Raw genomic sequence first — 21,663 nt, 5'->3', positions numbered from 1 at the left:
AAATAATGTGTGCATCCAAGCCGTGTTGCAGATCTCGTCTCCACTTCTATGATTTCTTCCTTTGCCTATGTTACACCTTTTCCCATCAAGCTATATGAAAATTGAATGAAATTTGACAAGAGATCGAGCAGAAAACACTGCCTCATAGTGCTTTAAAAGTTAATAAACAATGCTTTTTAGTTCATTTAATACATTTAAAAGAAACACTTCCCATTATGTTGTCGGTCTTGTCTTCATTATGTAAAAACGTTGTCTTTTAAAGCCTGACATAAAACAGGAATGCAGGAGAGCTTCACATTTGACCTCTCTCACATTGTGTCGCTCGGTTTTAAGGCTCTCATAAGAACCCCATATCAGCGGCGGGGGTCTCCAATCCTCTGTCCCTCTCTCTGGGTTACTTGGCTCAACGGGTCGCCTCTCTTTTCCAAATAAGGCTCACGTAACGCTCCTGAAAACCAAGCGACGACACAATGCCACCGCTCTTTTTTAAGCCCGCTAGACCGTGCTTCTTTATGACCTGACGCCAGCTGGGGCCTCGCAGGGGAAAGCGGAGGGGTCTGCTGCGCGGGGCGGTTACTATACCGGAGGGTCTCGAGGAGCGTTCATTTTCTCTACCCCCAACTCCACAGAGCCGGAGTAGGAGAAACCGGACACCTCCGGGGGGTAAAAATAGATCTCATCTGTCCAGGGGAGTGGTCTTTCACTCTGGGTCACTCACACAAATCCTCTCTTCTTCTTACACAACGGGATACACACAATTAGTGAATCACCCAACCCCTGTGCACGCTGCCTCTGTGTGTATCTGCACCCCCCCCCCCTCAGCTGTGTCTTTAAAACTAACTTTTTAATCACACCCCCACAGTCTTTTTCGTTTGTTTTGAACGTGGTATAACCTCTTTTGGCTGTTAATGTGTCCATGTACTTGTCTTAACTTGCTCTGTTATCGCTGCATTTCACGATCAAAATAAATAAATAACCACATGCTCACTTTTTGATGTTTTTCAGTTGGCACCCAAATATTTTATGACCAACAAAAAACACTAAATAATCCCTTTTTTAGGCACAAAATCACTAATTGTTATTATAGTGAAAATCTGTGTATAGTAAACTACGAATTAATGTTTTTTGTTTACGTCCAAATGCCTAAAACACTGATTATACTGAATGTGTCCGTCACACGGTGCGTATTTATTTTCATCTCGTACTGTAACCTTTAATGTAGTGATAATCTTTATAACAAATGTGCAGTTCTAAAAAACAAGTGGAAAATGGATTTAAATGCACATGCAAAACACTTTATATTCCAAGGTGCAAGACCTTGTTTTTTTATGTTAAACCGTATTAATAATTCTGCAAGATTAAAAACCTGAGAACTCCTTCAGTGTATTGAGCATAAATCATGCGAGGAACATCATTTATATTCGGTCCAATCAAAGTAAGTATAACATTTGTTTCCAATTTTCTTAATTGTGCATGTTTTCAAGACAGAATTGTACTCCTGTGAAGTCGTTTTGTAGCAGATGTTAACAGTATTTGTATACATGAACTTCATTAATAATAGATTCCTTTTGATAGTGCCATCAGCACCATGGAGAGCTCTGATGGAGGAAAAAGGCACACTGTACTTGGTCGTTCGACCTGCAAAGATTATGCAATACAGTCTACTGGGTAAGCCATTATTATCATTTGTATATATATTTAATCCTCTCCTTAAATGACATGCTATAGTGTAATGCAACTGACCATTTTTATAATTGAATAATTTGACAGTCATTATTACTTTCTCTATAAAATGTCAGAAAACATTTTTTTAAATATCAATCCCACTTTGTATTTAAATAACTTGTTCTGTCACTCCAGACTTGAAGATTTACAATTGAATATGGTTCAAAAAGCGAAATGTATTCATAGGTAAAATGGTGAAAATGTATTGAAATCAAAATGCTTGGTGATTCATGTATCGACCGATTGTTGCAGCTGCATTTGAAATCCAGTTTCTAAGCGGACTGACTGTCCTATTTGACTCATTCCAACTTTTCCAACGTGTTTTGCCGTGCTGTTATTTCACCATAAGTGGAGCAGTCTCACAGTTTAAAAATAAAGCTTGTAAACGATCCCTCTGGGCTCGCAGCCGCTCCAACGTGGGCCACTAGGCATCGGAGATTTCTGCATTTTCACCGACTTGCTTCAGCTGTGTGAACCCCCGGAGAGAAAACACTTTAATCAATGAATGCATTTTTTTTTTCTTCATAGGAACAGGATCCAAAAAGGTTTCCAATTCCGACCTCCAAGTCTTGTCTTGCCACGGTTATTTATATCTAAAAATATCCCCTAACCCTTCTAAAGGCTTACCCCCGCTGCGCCTGGTGCTCAGCTCTCCTTTCCGTCAGCCCTAAGAAAGTTAAAGATGTTCCAACTGGTCATCTGATCCGCCCCCCCCTCATTAGCATATGTGATGTCATGGTCCCGGGATAAATAAGAGGGGGCTTTGAACAGGGCCCACGACCACTCTGTCTTGGGACTTCAGCTTTGCTTCTCCTTTTTCTTTCCGCTCATCCAGACCCAACTCTGCAAAATGGTGTGTACATAATTGTGTTTTGGACCTTTTGGGTGGGGGCGGTTTCCGATGGAGTTACCTATTTTTTTTTCAACAAGGGATAATTCTTTGTGGCATGCGGATACCATCTCTCCAAAAAAAAAAAAGCCACAGAATTTGGACTTAAATTGCATCACTGAAATCAAGACTGGCATTTTTGATACTTCTCTGAAAAGTCTTAATAAATTACAATAAAAGTTCAAGAATACTTTGGAATACATTGAACATTTCTATTATGCTTGTATGTCAAATCGAGGAACGTGTAATTTCCCCCTCCATCACTTGCATTTACTTCAGTTTTTGGCATGTATTTTTGTTACTCAATCTTCCATAAACGCGTCTGTGTAACTCATCCATCATTTGTTTTCATTCATTTCTCTGTGTGTATGTGTTCGTTCCTTTTTTGTGTATTTCCATGTGACAGGCCGAAGAGGCAGCCGCCCCCGCCGCAGCAGAATTCGCTCCGGCAGAGATTGAGGGTAAGTCAAGAAACAGCGAAAAAATAACTTCCCATGTGAAAAACGGTCATTAGAATCCCACCCTCTCACCATCATGAAAGCCCCAAATCGAGTCCAAAAAAGTATTCTCTACACTAAACAAAGGTGAAGTAGCTGCAGGCTAGTTAACCCTCAAGTCTAAATGAACTCCTAAAAGGTGGATAAAGAAAGACCGCCGTTGCATGCCAGGCTTGTCCAGTTGTCGGGAAGAATTTGAGATATGTTTATTCTAAGCCGACCTACCCGTGTCTTGTGCACAGCAGAGGCGTTAATCCCTGGGTCAAGGCCCAAGACGGGGCCCTGCGGCATCCCGTTACAAGAGGCATCCAAACTATGACCGTCCCAAAGCCTTTTGATGTAGCCGGAACTAGAGATGTGCCCTTCATTAAAATGACCCTACGTCTGGTGGAAACCATTTTTTTACGTGATATATGATCTAGAAGTGAATTAGTTTAAAGATTCAGAAATCCCTTACCCCTGTATACGTGGCACAGCTGCAATGGGGCAGTCCCGTCAAGTTAATTGGTTTGTATAGACTTTCAATTTGGCAAAAGTTGCACCCATTGAAAAGATTGCTGCTTCTGCACATTCTGGTACATTCAGACTGTTGGGATACCTGCAATGTAAGACGAGGTGTTAATTACAGCACAGTCAGCATTCTTGTGTTTAATTTGAGGAGGCCTTTGGACCATGCCCCTATAAGGACTGCACTACTCTGTCAGGGGGTATCGGCTTGCTCCCTAAATGCAAGGGAAGGCAGGAATGGAGAGGGGTGTGGTGGGGGGGGGGGGGGGGGGGGGTTGGCAGGTACAGCTGTTCCTCAGGCTGCTGCTGTACAGACCGTTAATCTGCCAATGAGATCACTTTGAGTTGGCTTCCTGGTAGGATTCAGACAAACAGCTAACCTTTGTCCGAGCTTCACTTGGTACCTAACACACCTCTTGCTTGGGCACAGCTGACAATTCCAATTTTCTTGGAACAATGGCAGAAGAATGCCACTTCTAATGTCTTTGATCCTCCAACCAAATGTGACAACACATGGCTGCCATACCTGACGAAGAACCCTGTGAAATTATGAATATAAAACCCAAAAGCAAAGGGATCAAGTTGACAATGTTACTAGCATTAATGTGGTACCAGACAGACTGAGTATTATTTGTATTCCTCATTAAACCATAAGACCATAAGGAGAGGGTAGACACCAAGGTCATGTTGCTTTTTGTTGTTGTTTGTTTAAAGTATTAAGTATATTTTACAGTGTGTTTTGCTGAAGTGGATGAATATGTAAAGTTCAATGAATTAAGGTTAATTTGTATTAGTTGGATCGTTTTTATTAGTTTCATACGTTAGTTACCTAAAACAAACCTGGCAGCCAGTTGGTTTTTGCAAGGGCTATCACTGAGGACCATTTTAAGTTATTTTCACCAACTTCTCTCAGTACTTAGTAACTCAAAGTCCTCTCTCCCCTTTCCTTACCAGAGTTCAAGGAGTCTTTCGGGCTCTTCGACAGAGTCGGTGACAGCCAGGTTGGCTTCAACCAGGTCGCTGACATCATGCGCGCTCTGGGCATGAACCCCACCAACAAGGCCGTTGTTGCTATCCTTGGCAACCCATCCGCTGATGGTGAGCCCCCATAACTCTATCCAGTCTTCATTGTTAGAGAAATGTTTGGGTTTGTCACGCCTTTCAGTGGTAGTTTATGGTGCGTGACATTTCTCCACAGACATGGCCAATAAGAGGGTGAACTTCGAGGCTTTCCTTCCCATGCTCAAGCAGGTTGACGCGATGCCCAAGGGTACCTATGATGACTACGTTGAGGGTCTGCGCGTCTTCGACAAGGAGGGCAACGGCACAGTCATGGGCGCTGAGCTGCGTATTGTGCTGTCCACCCTGGGTGAGCAACCTAAATATAGAAGTGCAGAAATACAATCTGCTTAGCTCAGAACATGTGTGTGAAATGGAAGAGCTGACATTGGTCCATCTACAGGAGAGAAGATGAGCGAGGTCGAGATTGATTCCCTCATGACCGGCCAGGAAGACGAGAACGGCAGTGTGCACTACGAGGGTAAGCCTTGATTTCCCAGCATGCCTTCAAGTCATTTTAACAGCTGTCATCATGGGACAGATTTAACCCTATGGTTTTGTTTTTCTCCAGCTTTCGTCAAGCACATCATGTCTGTATAAGTGGCCAGCAGTAGGAGTGCTGAAACTGTAGCTCGCCTACAGACAGCCCAACGGTGTTCAGGACATCTACACTATACCAAAGACCAACCAAGGAAAGACAAGGACTATGTACAAGGGATGTTGAAGCAAACCCATCTTGTTGTTTATTTTGTATTTCTTGCCATCTCGTCTCCAACCCTCCTTTTCTCGGGACATCTCCGCCATCAACCACTTCCGTTCTAGAACCCACCATCACTTGGCCTTCGCTCCACCCGCCGCATGGGGTGAGGAACGGGGGAGAAGGGATGACCGCTCATCAAGTGAGGGTAGATCCCTCCCTTCCCACCGCCACCACATCCAGTCACGTCATCACTGGCCCAGCAATGCCAAAGGTGCTGGGGAGCGGCCGTGGATAGACCGCCAACAAGTCACCCACTTCCCCGGAAAGTTTTATTTATTGTCTGTTCATTTCAAAATAAACTTTTCCAACGTACATCCCATTTGGGTTAAGTCTTGATCTTTTATTGCCCACATAAAGCCGTAGATATGTTAGTATCAGACCGTCCATTCACCCGCAAATGAGAAGATTCAGTCAAATGGTAGTTAATTGTCGTGTAATGTATTGATTAGGGGTTTAAAAATAGTAAACAAAGTCTCACCATATAACCTTTTTACAAATGTATAACAAAAAGAAGAAATTAGCTTGTTTTTAACTTATTTAGAAACTTGAAAATGTTTCCAAGTCGAGCACCAAGCATCAAAGCTAACCCCTACAACTTTTCCCAAAATGGCCTAAACAGAACTCCGTTAATCTGCCTGCGAGCTATTACACAATTATTATATATTGGAAGCCATACCTTTAATCTCCCTAATCATTCTCTTTTGTTTTAAACAATACTGCCGGTTACTCAGTCTGTCAGAAAAACGTAAGACTCAATGATGTCAATGACTTAGCAAACACTTATACTGGGCTTTGAGACTTAGTCTTAGACTTTAATGGATACCTCAGAATGAAGACTATGATATTAAACACGATCCAGAAAGCTTATATGCATTTAATTTGTTAAAAAAGCTATATTCTCTGCGGAGACAGTTTGCAGAGTCAGTCAAATGCATACAGTACAGTACACAATGTTAATAGACATATGAGGCGGGTGGTTATATACAGTATGCATGAATATCTCAGTATATATAGCATGCAGTATTTGCATTTGACATTGACGGATGATACGCACATGTTGAAGTATTTCAAACTTTAGTCTCGCAGGGTTATTGAAACCGTATGACCTTTTTAACTGTCCATCAGAGGCAGGGTGTGTGAAAAAAGATACAAGGATATTTTAAACAGCATTTTCTGAGTGTGTCAGAACATAATTTATGCACATTTGTTCAATGAATAACTTTGCAGACCAACACTTTCACATACTGCTTGATTTGTTTTGCATCCCATTGAAACAAGGACCAGGAATCAGACAGGAACATGTTGGTTTTGGTATACCATTGCTCATTAATGCACTTGTGTCCCGACTCTGTCACCTTAACTTACCCGTGTTTGTTTGTTTTTTAATGAATGTGGGGATAACAAGACTGGGGCAGACAAGTTGTGTTACTGTTAAACAGCCATGGTTATAGTTGAACCCTTGTGTGGTGTAAGGTCAAGTTGATGAGTTCAAAGATTTATACTTAAAGTAAACAAATACAAAGATTTTTGTTTTAACCTGAAACTAAATGACCTTAGCTTATTTTTGTAAAAAACATATATATATATATATATTTTTTTAAAACGACATATGACTTGTGCTCAAACCCTCCCACATATTAACGTCCTTAATTAAATGTTAGAGTCAATTTGACCGCATACAATACTGAGACTTACTGTCACAGAAACACACAAAAACGTTATACTAAGATAAAGATACAAATCAATCCATAATCGGTTAAAATAACAAACATCAATACAACATTGTTTCATGTGTATGTTGCTGGAAAAGCATGAATATGCAACCAAAGGCTTTATTACTTCGGGTGTGGATGTTTACATTAAAAAAAAGTACATAATACTGCCGATAGGTGTCGGAGTTACGTAAGAATAGCTCATAAAGCTTTAGTAGAAGAAGACATGCGGTGATGGAGGATATAACAGGAGGTCTTACTATGGTTCTTATTATAAGACCATGGTCTTACTATGGTTGCGGTCGAATAGTCCATTTAGCTTAGGAAAACACTGGACCTTCCTTTACGAAAGGAGAGGAGAAAGTGCTGCCTTGCGGCGGCAGCATTTGCCGTCACACAACAGTCGGCCGTTCACGGAAACAACCGATTATGACCGAGAAATGATATCATGAAAGTTACGGTGCTTATTAACCATTTTAAAACGTATGTGGTAACTTGCCTTGTAACTTTGTTTTGAACGTTCATCGGTATTATAATCCAAAAGATCAATATGAACGTAAGTTTTTACTGAAATGATCAAATAAAGTCAACATTTCACAGTCTTTACTGAGCTGTCTGGGGTTTGTTCAACTTTTAAAAGATGTTTTAATTTTTGGTGATGTACAGTGATAGATGTTAAGGACTAACGTTTATAATAAATACATTTGTATTTATTGTAAGATCTTTTCATACAATCATACGTATTGCCTTGTATTAATGTGGACCGGAGGGAGAGGATGACGAGCATAAGTTTCACTTTCCTTTTTTATTTCAATTCCAACTTTGGTCATGAAGAATATGTTTCTCTGTTGTCCACGTTCATAAAGCATAAAGCAACAGCATCAGAGCACGGTGCAGAGTCTCTAGATGAGTTTACAGTAGTCCATCGTTCATATTATAGCCTACATCCATTTAGTCCGCTGTATAGAAAACTGTAGTTTCCATAGTTTCCCATGGATGTATAATAAGAACTGGATACAGCGTGGGAGGCGGGGCCTCATTCATTCCTATGAGAGTTGCTCATTCGCGCATGATGATAAAATGGCCCAACTTTTGAGAGAGCGAAACGTCACAGATTACCCGGCATGCCTGAGAAGTACCCGTATGTGCGCTCATAGCGCATGCGCAACTTTAACCATGCCCCCCAAAATGCTCGTTCACATCAAGCACGTCAATTTGCGTACACGTAACAGCACCGCACGTTCATGACAGCATGGTAATGGATTGTTATTATGATAGATTTGATATTAACGAGGCGGCAGTTAGCAGCTAGCGGTTAGCTAGTAATTATGCTAATTTACACATCAATCGTTATGTACTTTTATATTACGCTGTAACAGGATCTAGTGATATCCAAGCAACAGAGCTTCATTTAGCATGAAAGAATTATTGCACTGTATATATATATATGTATGTACATATATATATACATATATATATATATACATATATAGACATATACATACATATACATATGTATATATATATATGTATATATATGTATATGTATATGTATATATATGTATATATGTATATATATACATATGTATATATATATGTATATATGTATATATATGTATATATATACAGTGCAATAAACTTCTTAGTGCAATAAGAAGCTACAGGGACGTTAATCTACGTCGGTAATATTAACTTTATTTAATACAACATTTACGGTACAAGATTTAATCATACAGAGCCCATGTAGTATAATATTTTACAAATGATGAATTACAGCAAACATGTGCAATATATCCAGTGGCGTTTTTATATGTACAAAAGTGGTGGGGCACAAAAAACTTAGATGTCTATATATAAGCTTCTGCAGTGACGTGCAGTGAGGTTCATGGCTGGTGAGGCACTGGCACTGACTCTTCAGGTTTACAAATATTATATTTTGACCTAAACCAAAATATAATATTATTTTCAAAAGCTTTTTTTGTCTGATGCTTCGATTAATTTTAAACAGACAGTTCAACAAAAGGATACCCAAAAAATGTAATTTTATCATTTAAATATTGAATTGTTCTCTCTTAGTAAGATCCCATTTTCAATAAAATTGCGGTCTTACCTTGACTTGAAGATGAAGTCCATTTTCCTATCCTTCTGGACAAACATTTCTATTACTTTTTTGTAAAAGTCCTCCTTATCTTCTTGTAGTTTCAAAAGTCTATCATAAATCTAATGTAGATTTATGATAAAAAAATTATAAAAGTAGGGTAGACATGTGGATATTATCCGGCTAATCAAAACGTGCATTTATCTAACAGGTACGTTTCCCACAGATCTTATTTCGAGCTATTTTCTAAAATCCTCTGGAGAAATCTCATTGCTTTTTTGTGCTTACTTCCTGGTTTTAGGACGCGCCACTGCAGCTCTCTCGTCTCCTCTTCAAGCACCACACTTTTCGCGGCACACGTACTTACAGCCAATCAGCTCTGAATGATTTGAGATGACGTATGGTGGGGATGGTAGCTCCGTGCCCCTCTGGTCATTATTTTTTTGCCACACACATTACATAGAAAATACTCTGAGCATGCGCAGTGTAGTTTTTACAGTCACCGTTCACTTCACAGCGAGAGGAAGGGGCATCATCAGGTTTTGTCCCACATGGCTCTAAACAGCTCAATAGGCACACACTGTGACTGTAGACACACTAATTAGAAGAACACAGACTAAAACAGCAATGTACAGACGAATCAGATGATTAAACATGATCTTAAAATATATTTTATATATATATATTTTTTTTTTTTTTGCATTTTTGTAATCATTATTTGTAATACTTTCTGCTGACACTAGGTGGGGCTGTGCCCCACCTGCCCCTAATGACCAGTCGCCACTGAATATATCCATTATTACAGCTCCGTGGGCTGGCAGTAAGGCGATATGGGTCCGTTCTTATTGTGCATCCATGGGTAAAGATAAACGCATGTAGTGCTGAACACGTAACATGAACGTGCCGGGCGGCGCGGTTCCGTGGGTTAGATGCGCGTTCATAATGCAGAGGGAAATAACTCACAGAATAACGTTATTAGCACATTTTTACAACTTGAGGAACGAATGTTTTTAATAAGGGCTATACAAGTGTTCATACTGGGTAGTTTATTTAGTTTAAAAAAAATTATCCAACGATTTACAGACCACTCTTTCCCCATGTAAGTCAATGGGAAAAAGTGTTTCCGGGCCTGGCAACCAAAAGGAAGTGTATTACCGCCGTTTGGCCACCACGAATATTTTCATCTGAGTCCGGCGCACTTCCTGGGGGCTTGGGGAAACTATGGAAACTACAGTTTTCTATACAGTGGACTACAACATGGATGTTTAATAAGAACGAGGGACTACTGTAAACTCATCTTGAGACTCTGCACCGTGCTCTGATGCACATTAATACAAATGATCCCAATAGCCTACGTATGATTGTATGAAAAGATCTTAAAATCAATACAAATGTATTTATTATAAACGTTAGTCCTTAACATCTATCACTGTGTATATCACCATTCAAACATATTTTAAAAGTTGAACAAACCCCACACAGCTCAGTAAAGACTGTGAAATGTTGACTTTATTTGATCATTTCAGTAAAAACTAACGTTCATATTTCTCTTTTTGATTATAATACTGATGAACGTTCAAAACAAAGCACTTTGGCAATTTACCACATACGTTTTAAAATGCTTAATAAGCACCGTAACTTTCATGATATCATTTCTCGTTCATAATCGGTTGTTTCCGTGAACGGCCGACTGTTGTGTGACGGCAAATGCCGCGGCCGCAAGGCATTGTGGGGCAGCATTTTCTCCTCTCCTTTCGGTTAGGGAGGTCCAGTGGTTCCTAAGCTAAAGGAGGTTATAAAGGAAGTTTGAAACCTCCTTTCCTTTCATTTAGAGAATTCGAACGGCACTTATCATGGCTGCCACTGAGGGACTTCCGGGTCATTTCACTCCGTTAGGAAGGTTCCTAAGCTAAATGGACTATTCGACCGCAACCAATGATTAACCATGCCAGAGGAGGAGGAGCCAGTAGCGTCTACAGAGCATATATATATACAGTCTATGCTACAGAGTGAGCCCTCTTCCTCACGCAGAAGATCTTTGGGTTGTTGTCATCACTGTGAACCTGTGTAGAAGATGTTTGCTAAAAAAGTTAACAAAACTTTTCTTTGGGGCTTGAAGAATGTCTCCGCACCGAAACAGGCGATCCCTGTGGCTGTTGCAAGGTACAATATATCTTTATAACGGTCATGTATAACTTCTGAAGTGAAAATATGTTTAGATAGTTGCTTACGTTGAGAAATATATCTATACTTTAACGTTACCCTGGATTCCTACACCCTGTATTTTGATTTAAGTAAATTAAGCATGTATGGTCTAACACACTAATATTTACTTTATATTATTTTATTGTAATCTAACGTAATCGACTCAAAGTGGGTCATGACCTTTGACCAAGTCTCTTTTTAATACTTAAGGTTAGGTAAGTTGATTTAGATATTTGTTGTTCAGGAACATTGAACAACTTGCTAAAATATCATGATTGCTTTATATAACTTAATATATATAACTTTTGTTATAATTGTATTGAGTAGTGTAATAATATTTTTAAAGTAATTATTCTAGTTTTAATTCAACAAATGACAGGATCTGAAATGATTAGTCGATTAATCAATAAGTGGATCAACAAAAATGGGGGTCTGAAATAGTTTTGATAATGATTAAGCGTTTCAGTCTTATTTCAAGAAAAAAATAATAGCCTGTTAATCTTAAAGTTTGTGAATGCTGTTCCCCCCCCCCCCCCCCCCCCCACCCTTATACAACAAATAAAGTACCTTTTATTTCTCATGTGTTTAAAATGATTGATGATTTGGTTGCATTTACTGAAATTCCATCTAGGCAACAGCACAACCGTCCAGAGACGTCCAGCGCCAAGTCCCTGATGGACATCGGAACCCGGCGGATCTTCAACGAGGACCATGACATCTTCAGACAAAGTGTCCGGCGCTTCTATCAAGAGGAAGTGATTCCATACCACTCGGAGTAGGTAGAAGCGTGGCACAGACCCAGGTAATGTATGTAAAGTATTTCCACTTTACTAAATGTTTTCCCCTTGTGCCAGGTGGGAGAAGGCCGGTCAGGTGAGCAGGGAGGTGTGGGAGAAAGCTGGCGAGCAAGGCCTGCTGGGAGTTATGATCCCAGAGGAGCACGGAGGCATCGGAGCAGACCTGTTTTCTGCGGCTGTCGTGTGGGAGGAGCAGTAAGTTGATTTAAAAATGAAATGATTGAATAATGAAATCAAACCTTTTTTTAAATGTCTTTATTCGTTTGTCCTCCAGGATGTACTCCAACTGCTCAGGCCCGGGATTCGTGCTGCACTCTGACATTATCATGCCCTACGTATCGAACTATGGGACCAAGGAACAAATTGAACGCTTCATCCCCGAGATGACAGCTGGGAGATGCATCAGCGCTATCGCCATGACGGAGCCAGGAGCGGGCAGGTAAGGTCTTCGGCATTTCTTTTTTTTCTAAACAACCACATGAGGTTTGTGAGGAGCTTTGATGACCCGCCATCTTTTTATTTTCAGTGATCTTCAAGGTGTGAAGACATACGCTAAGAGGGATGGCAGTGACTGGATCCTCAATGGCAACAAGGTAGCAGAATTGTGAAATGATTGTGATTTTTAAAACCATTTTATGCCACATATGATGAGAATATAACACGGTGCACCAAAATATGTTCCTGAAAACATTTCAGAAAGTTATAGGCCACAGGACTAGGAAAGAGTCATAGAAGCATAAACTGTCCGTGCATCTCAACTTCACCTTGAGGTCTTTTCCAGGTGTTCATCTCTAACGGTTGGATGTGCGACCTGGTGGTGGTGGTTGCCGTGACGAACCGTGAGGCGAAGGTGGCGGCGCACGGCATCAGTCTGTTCCTGGTGGAGAACGGCACCAAGGGCTTCCAGAAGGGACGCAAGCTGGAGAAGATTGGTCTGAAGGCCCAGGTGCTGGAGCTCAAGGGTTGGGGAAGATCTAGCATCAGGGGCAAAGCGACACTGATTCTGCCTTCTAACTATTTGTTCCTTACTCTTTTACAGGACACAGCCGAACTGTTTTTTGAGGATGTACGGCTCCCTGCGGACGCCCTCATAGGGGAGGTCAACAAGGGTTTCTACTACCTGATGAACGAACTGTCCCAGGTGAACTACTCCATAAATCCGCTTAAATTCGAACAATAATCCTATAACTCAAAACATTGCCTGAGGATCTTCAAGTTTTTACAATTTTCTCAAAATCAAAGAAATCCAAATATCGTAGTCATGGGTGCACAAACTAAAGCATGATCATCCCCAAAATACAAACACTAATACAATAAAATAACATTTAAAATAACAAATCCAATAATAATAATTAATTTCTTCAATATAATGGCATTTCAAATCATTGTCTTTGCCTTGTGCTTTACTAATCTTTGACAGTCGCTCGAGTAAACCATTAAATGTTTCCGGTTAGTTTCATGGTGAATCATTTTTATAATTTTGCGGGAAAGGAGCGTTTGGCCGTCGCTGGCATGGCCATCGCGGGCTGTGAGTTCATGTTTGAGGAAACCAGGAACTATGTCATGCAGAGGAAAGCTTTCGGAAAGACCATCGCTCACCTACAGGTCTGTATAACAAGGTTTTGTTATATTATAATTAGGGCTGTCAAGTTAACGCGTTAATAACGCGTTAACGCAAAAAAAAATTAATGCCACTAATTATTTTAACGCGATTAACGCATGTGTATTTTTTGTCCTCGGCCGCCGTAGTTTCAGAGCGCATCGAGTTTAAAATACCATCTACAAGCTGATGCTGACAGCCCCGCTCCTGCTGCCCGCTTGTGGCAGACCACACTTCCACGCTCACCGGCAGGCCCGGACTGGCCATCGGGAGGACCGGGAGGGTGTGTGTATGTGTGGCGCGAGCGAAGCACACCTTACGTGTTGTTGTTAGCATCTGGTGCTAGCTAGCTGAGCTAACGGATATAAGGAGCTGTTTCAATGAAAACAGAGGAGCGACATTTCGCCGACAACTGCGCCGAGCACTTGACTTTATGCAGGTAGCCAGACAGCACACTCAGCACGGATAGTGCCGCAACACAGCTCATACACACAGGCATATATGCCTTGAGCTGCACATAGCTCCAACAATCCATCACAGTGTCTCCACACACATACACACACACACACACACATACACACACACACACACATACACACACACACACACACACACACACACACACACACACACACACACACAGTATTGTATTATTGTATGAGAGAGGTTCTAGGTTGAATTGAGGCGAATATTTGTAATGTTCAGAGGTTGTTGTGTTTAATATTCATGAGAATATTTGTCATTGTTCAAATGATAATAAACAAACATATAAAGCATAGTTGTCCACTCATATGTTGATAAGAGTATTAAAAACTTGACAAATATCCCTCTAAGGTACATTTAGAACAGATAAAAAATTTGCGATTAATTTGCGATTAATCGCGATTAACTATGGACAATCATGCGATTAAATATTTTAATCGACTGACAGCCCTAATTATAATCTGTGTGGGATTAATTGTTTTAGTTGTGGCTTGATGTCCAAAGATTTCAGAAGTTTACCTGCCATTTTTCCTTAGAAGCAGATTTATTTTCTTCAGTAGAGTTAAGGTTATTAATACTAATCCACCTGTATATATTCTTATATTAATGTTATATTTTGTAGTACATTTTGAATTATAAAATATAGTTTTTCTCTATTGTATTTTATCTTTACTTTCAAATATACTATTTTTATATTTATTTATCCTTATTTGTATTTCATTCTAAACTTGGAGCAACTGTCAAATGTATCTGAATAAATGAGATCTTCTGATTCTGATATCGATGTGATTGGACTCCACAGACTGTGCAACACAAGCTTGCAGAGCTGAAAACTGAGATCTGTGTGGGCCGAGTCTTCGTAGATAACTGCCTTCTGCTCCACTCTGAGAAACGCCTCGACGCCGCCACAGCCTCCATGGCCAAATACTGGTGAGAATGTCTGCATTACCTCACTTTTCAGGCTCAAACTGGATCATGTTGCTTCCATCACTTTCGTCTTCTCCAGGGCGTCTGACCTGCAGAACAAGGTGGCCACTCAGTGCCTGCAGCTCCACGGAGGCTGGGGCTACATGTGGGAATACCCCATCGCCAAGTAAGTGTCACATGACCTTCTTGGGATAATGTCACATTGTTTGTATTGTAGGTATGCCACAAGGTGCTGAACTGGTCTCTCTGTCTTTCCAGGGCGTTTGTCGACGCTCGTATTCAGCCCATCTACGGAGGCACCAATGAGATCATGAAAGAGCTCATTGCCCGCACCATTGTTAGCCAGAAGTAGTTGATTGAGTTAGTAGATGCTGACTTAAATATGAAAAAGTATGTAAGTAAATCAAACACCACAAGTAATTAAAAAGCTAGACTGTGACGTAAAAATGTAATACTGTTACTGTAGGAAAAGCTTCTTAGAATTGTTTGCATTGTTTCATTTGTTGTGTGTTTATAATAATAAAATCTGTAAAACACCTAGTTTGTAATACTGCACATGTATAAATATTAAAATATGTTCATCTTAACTTGAAATTATTTAAATAAAGATCTTTCAAATTGCCACTTTTATGTGTTAAGAGTTGCTTGTGTGTCCAATATGTTGTACTAATATCTAACAATGTCATAATTAGAACTCTCTTCCTTTGTGTCAACAATGAAAATAACCTTGGACGGATATTATATTATTATTTTGCAACTAATTAAAGATTAAAGTTGAGATGAATGTGAGGAATGTGATCAGCATCAGCACCCTTTGTGCATTGTCTAATTTCCACCAGTAGGTGGCAGTAAAATAATTGACAAAACTTGCAGAGCAATAACCATTTGTCCATTTGATTCCATTGCAGCACATACAGCAGACTGTTGACTATGACTCGCATATTTCTTTTAGTTGTATCTATTGAATTTTAAATTATATACAATTTGTATTCTCATGTATTTGTGGATATGGTGTTCGATGCACAGCATGCCAGTCTGACTGTGATTCTTAAATTCCTCTCAAAACACATCAGTGCCAGTTGAGGAGGCAGCATCCCCACCCGCCTCACCTGGGGGGGAGAGAAGTGCGGCTACTGCTCACTGATGCATCTCCCCCTCTCACCCCCCATCTCCTCTTCTAGTTACCCCCCCTTCTTTCTGCCTTCCCCTGCCCCTCCTTACCCACTCTCCCCTTGGCATCACATCCACGTTTCCCTCTCCCTCCCTTCTTGTCCATGTTTCCTCAGCAACAGCCACACCCCAGTGCCTTCAGCTCTGCACTGATCTTCCACTGCGGACATCCCTTTCTGCCCATCACAGAGAAGCCTCTTAATGATGAATCAGCATTTCACATGTAGGCTGTTTAATGACCAACTCTGTGCATGCCTTTGTTGTTTCAAACATGTTGCATAAATGTACTTAAATCACATTGAGAGAGTGCTTGTCATGCATGTTGCAGCCACAAAACCCCGTGCGCCCATACTGCTGCATTTACGGTATAGCTTAACGTGCGAGGGGAGGGGTCAGAGGGCCCGGCTCATTGTCACCACAGCTCTGCGCACACACAAGTGTATTAGTGCCGCTGAGCAGCCTGAACCTGCAGGTAAGAGATACAGCTCTTTGTTTATCATTTATTGACAAAAACGGCTTTATAATTGGTAAATGAATTCGGAGTTGTTTTTATGAGGTTACTTTGAAAGTGTCTAATCAATGTGGCACCAATCCTTAGCTGCGCGTCATGGTGTGATGCACAGCAATGTGTGAATCAATGCTAGACAAGGTGTTTGTTACCTATGTGCTTTCTGGTCAATACTTTTGGAGGAATGTGCCGGTTGTATTCACGTATAAGAAATGTGTTGAAATCAGTTTATTTGCGGTGTGTGTCGCTGCGTACCGGCTCGCCTCTCTCCGCTGCAGCACCCGGCTGCGCCTTTTGTTCTGGTCCACGCCTGATGGTGCTGAAACCCGTGCAGCCCCCCGGTTTTCCACTGCAGTACCAACCTGTGAGGAGAGACAGTCGGTTTAACATGTAGGGGGGGAGATAATTTCCCCAGCATCCTTATATATATTTGGCTTATGTTTTGTGGATATACTGTACATGGGAGTAGCCCAGCTTGCAGTTGGCATCTCTCCTGCTAGGGTTGCCCTTGCAGTCCTTACCAGCTTGCATCAGCAAAAAGGTGGCATGACTTGCATTGGATGTATATTCAAACATGCATTTTAAAACCTTCCTGTGTTGAATTCGATTAAATTGATAGCAATTATTCCGAGCCACCTTATCACAAACCCTAATTCTCCATCTGCTGGCTATAATGGAGGTCCTTTCCTCATGGTTCCTTTCATTACCAATATTCAGCCATAGATAATGATCTATAGATGTCCACACTTCCATTAAGCATGGATTTGCTCCAAAACGGCCTCCTTTCAGTGTCACCTCAGCCTCCACATGCAGAGGAGAAGCTGTAGATTTCCCTGCATGTAAAAACATTCCTTTTATGAAAAGGAATTAACGTTCGCATGAAACTGCGCTCCAGATTTTGTATAAGCACATTCCTATTGCTGTCTCAAAAGACCCCAGGCATGGAATATAATGAAAGCTGTAGATGTTGGATTTTGAGTTCTACCACTTGGTTCATGATGGGGTCAGTTTGGATTTACATCAAATTAGATTAAAAAATGTAAGTGTTGGCGTATTTTTCTTGAAAACAGGTGTGTTTGCAGCTCATGCCTGCATTCAGAGAGCTTTCGTCTTGGTTTGAGGTTTAGAAACTTGAAGCTCTGGTTTAAAAAAGGCATAAGTTAACAATCAATTATTTCATTAAATCTACAGCTTCACTTTTAATATTGTGATAACCAGAGATGTGACCATAGGTTTATTTTAAACAAGTCATACATCACGAAAAAAGCCCAAAACAATTCTTATCGACCAATGAAATCTAAGACCAAAATGACCACTTAGTGGGCCGGCCTTGCAGCAATAACCAAAGACAATCTTTAAAATGCATATATACCGTTTTCCCAATGCATTTTCCTTATGGAGTTATACATCACATTCCCTTTAGTGTGTGATGGAGGCTTCTATTGATTATTGATTTAGGGTAAATCTTGGTAGGATGTTGGTCTCAATTAACCACATCTCATTGAACATGGGCAGAAAGAACGACATACGACAACACATGTAATTAATCCTTGCCCATTTAAACCTAGATTATGTGTTTCTTGGCTCGGGCCAAATGGAGGTTGACAAAGTGCATTACAGTCGAGCTGTCTTTCAGGTTTCACCTACTTCTGTTTCCTCTACCAGGCCAGATTGGGCTGTGTCTAATCACTGGTGGATTAATTGAAAATACCTTAATCATGAAACAACAGGTTGGGTTTATATCTGTGTGTTTACGTGCGTATGCTACAAGAGTACCCCCTATTTAAATCTCAAATTCAGTTCTGGTGTACTTCTGTGAATTATGTGAGCCATACATTTAGCCACTTCTCTTTTTTTTCCCAACCACTGGGAAACCCGATACTCTTTCTTGCACCGCATAGGAACGTTAAGTATATTTCCCAACGTCAATTCTGGTTACGTGTGCCGTCAAAATCCTGAAACCACAGACCCACTTTGCGCTCTACTGAAATTAAGACATGCCATGTTGGCTTGTGCTTCCTTTAAAGAGCAACTTGCAGGTTAGAGACCCCAGTGAATAAATGTGGAGGAAAATGATGTATTCACTAGATTTTCAAAAAAAGATACATAAATATACACTACAGTGACATCTGGCGTCATTTTTGTAAGATATTTTTACTTCCGCATAAAAAAAGACCACCCGCGTGTGACGTCACATCAGGGAGAGCGGCCGGTCTAACGTATTAATAAACATGGTTCACAATGCTAGTTTTGACACAGAAGAGGTTGAAAATGTATATTCGTATGCATATGACGGACCACAACCTTATAATTATGAGCCTGCTAGGCATCCAAGAGACCAGGAGCAGCCAAGGATTAGAAGAAATAACGGCCATCGGAGAGAAATGGAGCTGTGGTGTGAGGAGAATCAGTGGAGAACAGGGCAGCTGTCTTGGTGAGTGACCGGCGTTAGCTACAGTTCATGTTAGCTAACGTCGGTCACATCACAACATTGTAAAGTTAGATATCATATATCAGGCTATAACTAAAGTAGTAATGATAATATAGTAGCGTTACTGGCAGGACTGTTGATACTGATCCATAACAGAAACTAATGCGTAAGTATCAGCCGTATCTCGCGTTACCTAATGCAACTCCACACTACGTCTTACGGTGCTGTGTACCGGAGGGGAGAGAGAGAGGAGCGAAGGGGGGGAGGGAGATGTAATACGGTTTCCTGATAAACGTTTTGTTTGATAGGTGCTAGCTTGTGTGGGAAATGCCAGCCCATGGCCTCTGGAGAGAGTATGTGCTGCATGGGGGTGGATGCACCTCGCACAACGCACCCAGGAACGAAAGCTAGCTCCGGTCCTTTTCCTGTTAGGGAAACTGTGGACTTGATGTCCTGACAGGCTGGAGTTTGTGCAACCTGCACAAACAATAGCTCACCATGATTAAAAATGGTGAAATGCAATGTAAAATTACTGAAAAAATACCAGCTCACTAAATCACAACCGCTCAAACCAACTACCAACTACTACCGCGGATTGGGCAGAGAAGGAGTCCGAGAAAGTTGCTGCCCCATGTGACCTAATATGACGCGTTTGACGTATGACGTTTAAAAAAAACAGTTTTTAGTAGCAGAGCTCAAATCGGCTCCTTTCCCCTCTGAATTCCTGCCCTTATGTCTCGTAAAACATATGAAATACTGCATTAACTTTTTTAATTGTAATTTTCAAGCAAGGTTAAGCATAATGTAGTAAAAAAAAAAAACCTGCAAGTTGCTCTTTAAGGAATTGTGTAGGAACAATGTTTGGAGTAAAGATCAGTTTATTGGATTTGATTGCTGGTTGATGGTCGTAGTTCTTCTTGTTTGTGAATGAGAGCATTTGGTTTAATGCGTTCCATGATGAGCTACACAAGTGGTGATTTTGAATCTCTTTTATGTGTGAGGTGCAGTGCTATAGTCACAGGTGTTTGGGGTCTCAGGATGTGTCCTCTTCTGCTCCACTTGAAGGCAAGGTGACTAATTGGAGCTGACAGAACTGTGATTTAAAACACGATTAAGTCTCGACTGTGAGAGGGACCTAATCTTATTCACGTTCTTCAGAGGAACCAAACGTCCCACTGACCTGCATGTGGAGTATCCCCACACACATACACTGCTTCCTGGCCCACTTTAGTGCCTTTTGTTGGGCATAGAGAAATAAAACTGGGGTAGTAAAGAAAGGAATTGGAACTAAATAATGGAGGCTTTCCTGTTTCTTATCCAGTTTCCAATCTCCAAGGTATTTTACAAGGACTGAACAAGCCAGGTGTCAATGTCTTGCTCAGAAAATATTTGCAAAAAATGTGTCTCCTAAACAGACATCAGTGCAAACCAATATGCTGGAAAAACAGAGGACAGATGGACATTTACTCACGAGCATGGAAAGCTGTTAGGCAGTGGCAAAGTTGGCATAACTATTTGTGTTATTTGCACAATCTGTGGTCCAGATGTTGTTGAAACAGCTGTGAAAATGCAGACCTGTGTGTCCTCATTTAAGTTCATTTTCTAGGTAACAGGTTGCTGGGTTTATTGAGTTTGATAAACACCGTTTGTCAGGCGCTAAGATCGATCCTGTGACCTCCTCGGTACAGGACAATCTCTTTGTCTGAATAGCACCCAGTCTCCCAAACAAACTCTGACAGCCAGTGTCACATTTCATCCCTCACGGACCATGCCCCTCGACAGAGAGGACACTCATTCAGGGCATTCTTGCACTCAGTGGCAAACCCCCTCAGATATTGGCATCTATAATATTCTCTGCCACTCTCAGTTTTCGAAGTTGTGTTGTAACCATGTTAGCTAATCCATGAGGTCTGTAGAAGGGAGTGAGTAGGAAAAAAGTTTATTTCTGAGATACAAAGAAAGCAAAACCGCCTACCACAGTTTGCAGGTTTACTTGGCTTGAGTTCAGCAAATCTGTGGCATTTTGATCCATGTGCCTCAAACTTATTTGAGTCCTGTAGAAAGCTTTCTTTATTTAGATCAGTTTGTGTGGTGCCCAAAAGCACATTCCAAGAATAAAAGTGCTGAATGTTCACACATAGCTATTACAGGAAGTTCATGCGTCTCTGTCTTAGCAGGATTATGACATACTGTATAGTCCAGCTCTAAATTGCTGTTTGTGGTTTCACACCCCTAATTGGCACCCGAGAATGCAGGCAACTGGGCTGATGACATATTCTGGATAATATAATGGCT

The 21,663-nt window shown here is 40.9% G+C and overlaps 3 protein-coding genes across 4 annotated transcripts in view; all 3 read left to right on the top strand.

Annotated features, from left to right (window-relative positions):
- The first annotated feature begins 2,310 nt into the window (after positions 1–2,310).
- Positions 2,311–5,583, top strand: mylz3 (myosin, light polypeptide 3, skeletal muscle). Its single transcript, XM_034151090.1, has 6 exons — positions 2,311–2,578; positions 3,021–3,075; positions 4,573–4,716; positions 4,817–4,987; positions 5,081–5,158; positions 5,249–5,583. Exons 1-6 carry the CDS (start codon positions 2,576–2,578, stop codon positions 5,275–5,277), a joined length of 480 nt encoding a protein of 159 aa, XP_034006981.1. The 5' UTR covers positions 2,311–2,575; the 3' UTR covers positions 5,278–5,583.
- A 5,646-nt stretch (positions 5,584–11,229) lies between these two features.
- acadl (acyl-CoA dehydrogenase long chain) lies at positions 11,230–15,876 on the top strand. Of its 2 annotated transcripts, XM_034151087.1 has the most exons (11): positions 11,232–11,410; positions 12,084–12,227; positions 12,307–12,444; positions 12,524–12,688; positions 12,776–12,842; positions 13,031–13,195; positions 13,289–13,390; positions 13,741–13,854; positions 15,135–15,262; positions 15,339–15,425; positions 15,518–15,876. In XM_034151087.1, exons 1-11 carry the CDS (start codon positions 11,322–11,324, stop codon positions 15,609–15,611), a joined length of 1,293 nt encoding a protein of 430 aa, XP_034006978.1. In that variant the 5' UTR covers positions 11,232–11,321; the 3' UTR covers positions 15,612–15,876. The 2 variants fall into 2 exon arrangements, with proteins under 2 accessions (XP_034006979.1, XP_034006978.1); XM_034151088.1 differs by lacking the exon at positions 13,741–13,854 and having other exon boundaries at positions 11,230–11,410.
- A 958-nt stretch (positions 15,877–16,834) lies between these two features.
- Positions 16,835–21,663, top strand: part of LOC117499089 (microtubule-associated protein 2-like) — a 50,201-nt gene continuing 45,372 nt past the window's right edge. The window contains exon 1 of the mRNA XM_034151383.1: positions 16,835–16,901. The gene's annotated coding sequence lies outside the window, so the exon portion shown is untranslated. The remainder of the gene's footprint in view (positions 16,902–21,663) is intronic.

This window comes from Trematomus bernacchii, unplaced genomic scaffold, assembly GCF_902827165.1.
Source record: "Trematomus bernacchii unplaced genomic scaffold, fTreBer1.1, whole genome shotgun sequence".
NCBI classification, from domain to species: Eukaryota; Metazoa; Chordata; class Actinopteri; order Perciformes; family Nototheniidae; genus Trematomus; species Trematomus bernacchii.
The sequence above is the reverse complement of the archived record's forward strand: the minus strand, read 5'-3'. Positions and strand labels throughout refer to the sequence as shown.

Bases quoted from the DNA above. Each gene is read 5' to 3' on its own strand.
- mylz3 (XM_034151090.1), top strand. The intron at 3,076-4,572 runs GTAAGTCAAGAA...TTTCCTTACCAG, and splicing joins CGCTCCGGCAGAGATTGAGG to AGTTCAAGGAGTCTTTCGGG. The intron at 4,988-5,080 runs GTGAGCAACCTA...GTCCATCTACAG, and splicing joins TATTGTGCTGTCCACCCTGG to GAGAGAAGATGAGCGAGGTC.
- acadl (XM_034151087.1), top strand. From the start codon at position 11,322: ATGTTTGCTAAAAAAGTTAACAAAACTTTTCTTTGGGGCTTGAAGAAT. The intron at 11,411-12,083 runs GTACAATATATC...AATTCCATCTAG, and splicing joins ATCCCTGTGGCTGTTGCAAG to GCAACAGCACAACCGTCCAG. The intron at 15,426-15,517 runs GTAAGTGTCACA...CTGTCTTTCCAG, and splicing joins TGGGAATACCCCATCGCCAA to GGCGTTTGTCGACGCTCGTA.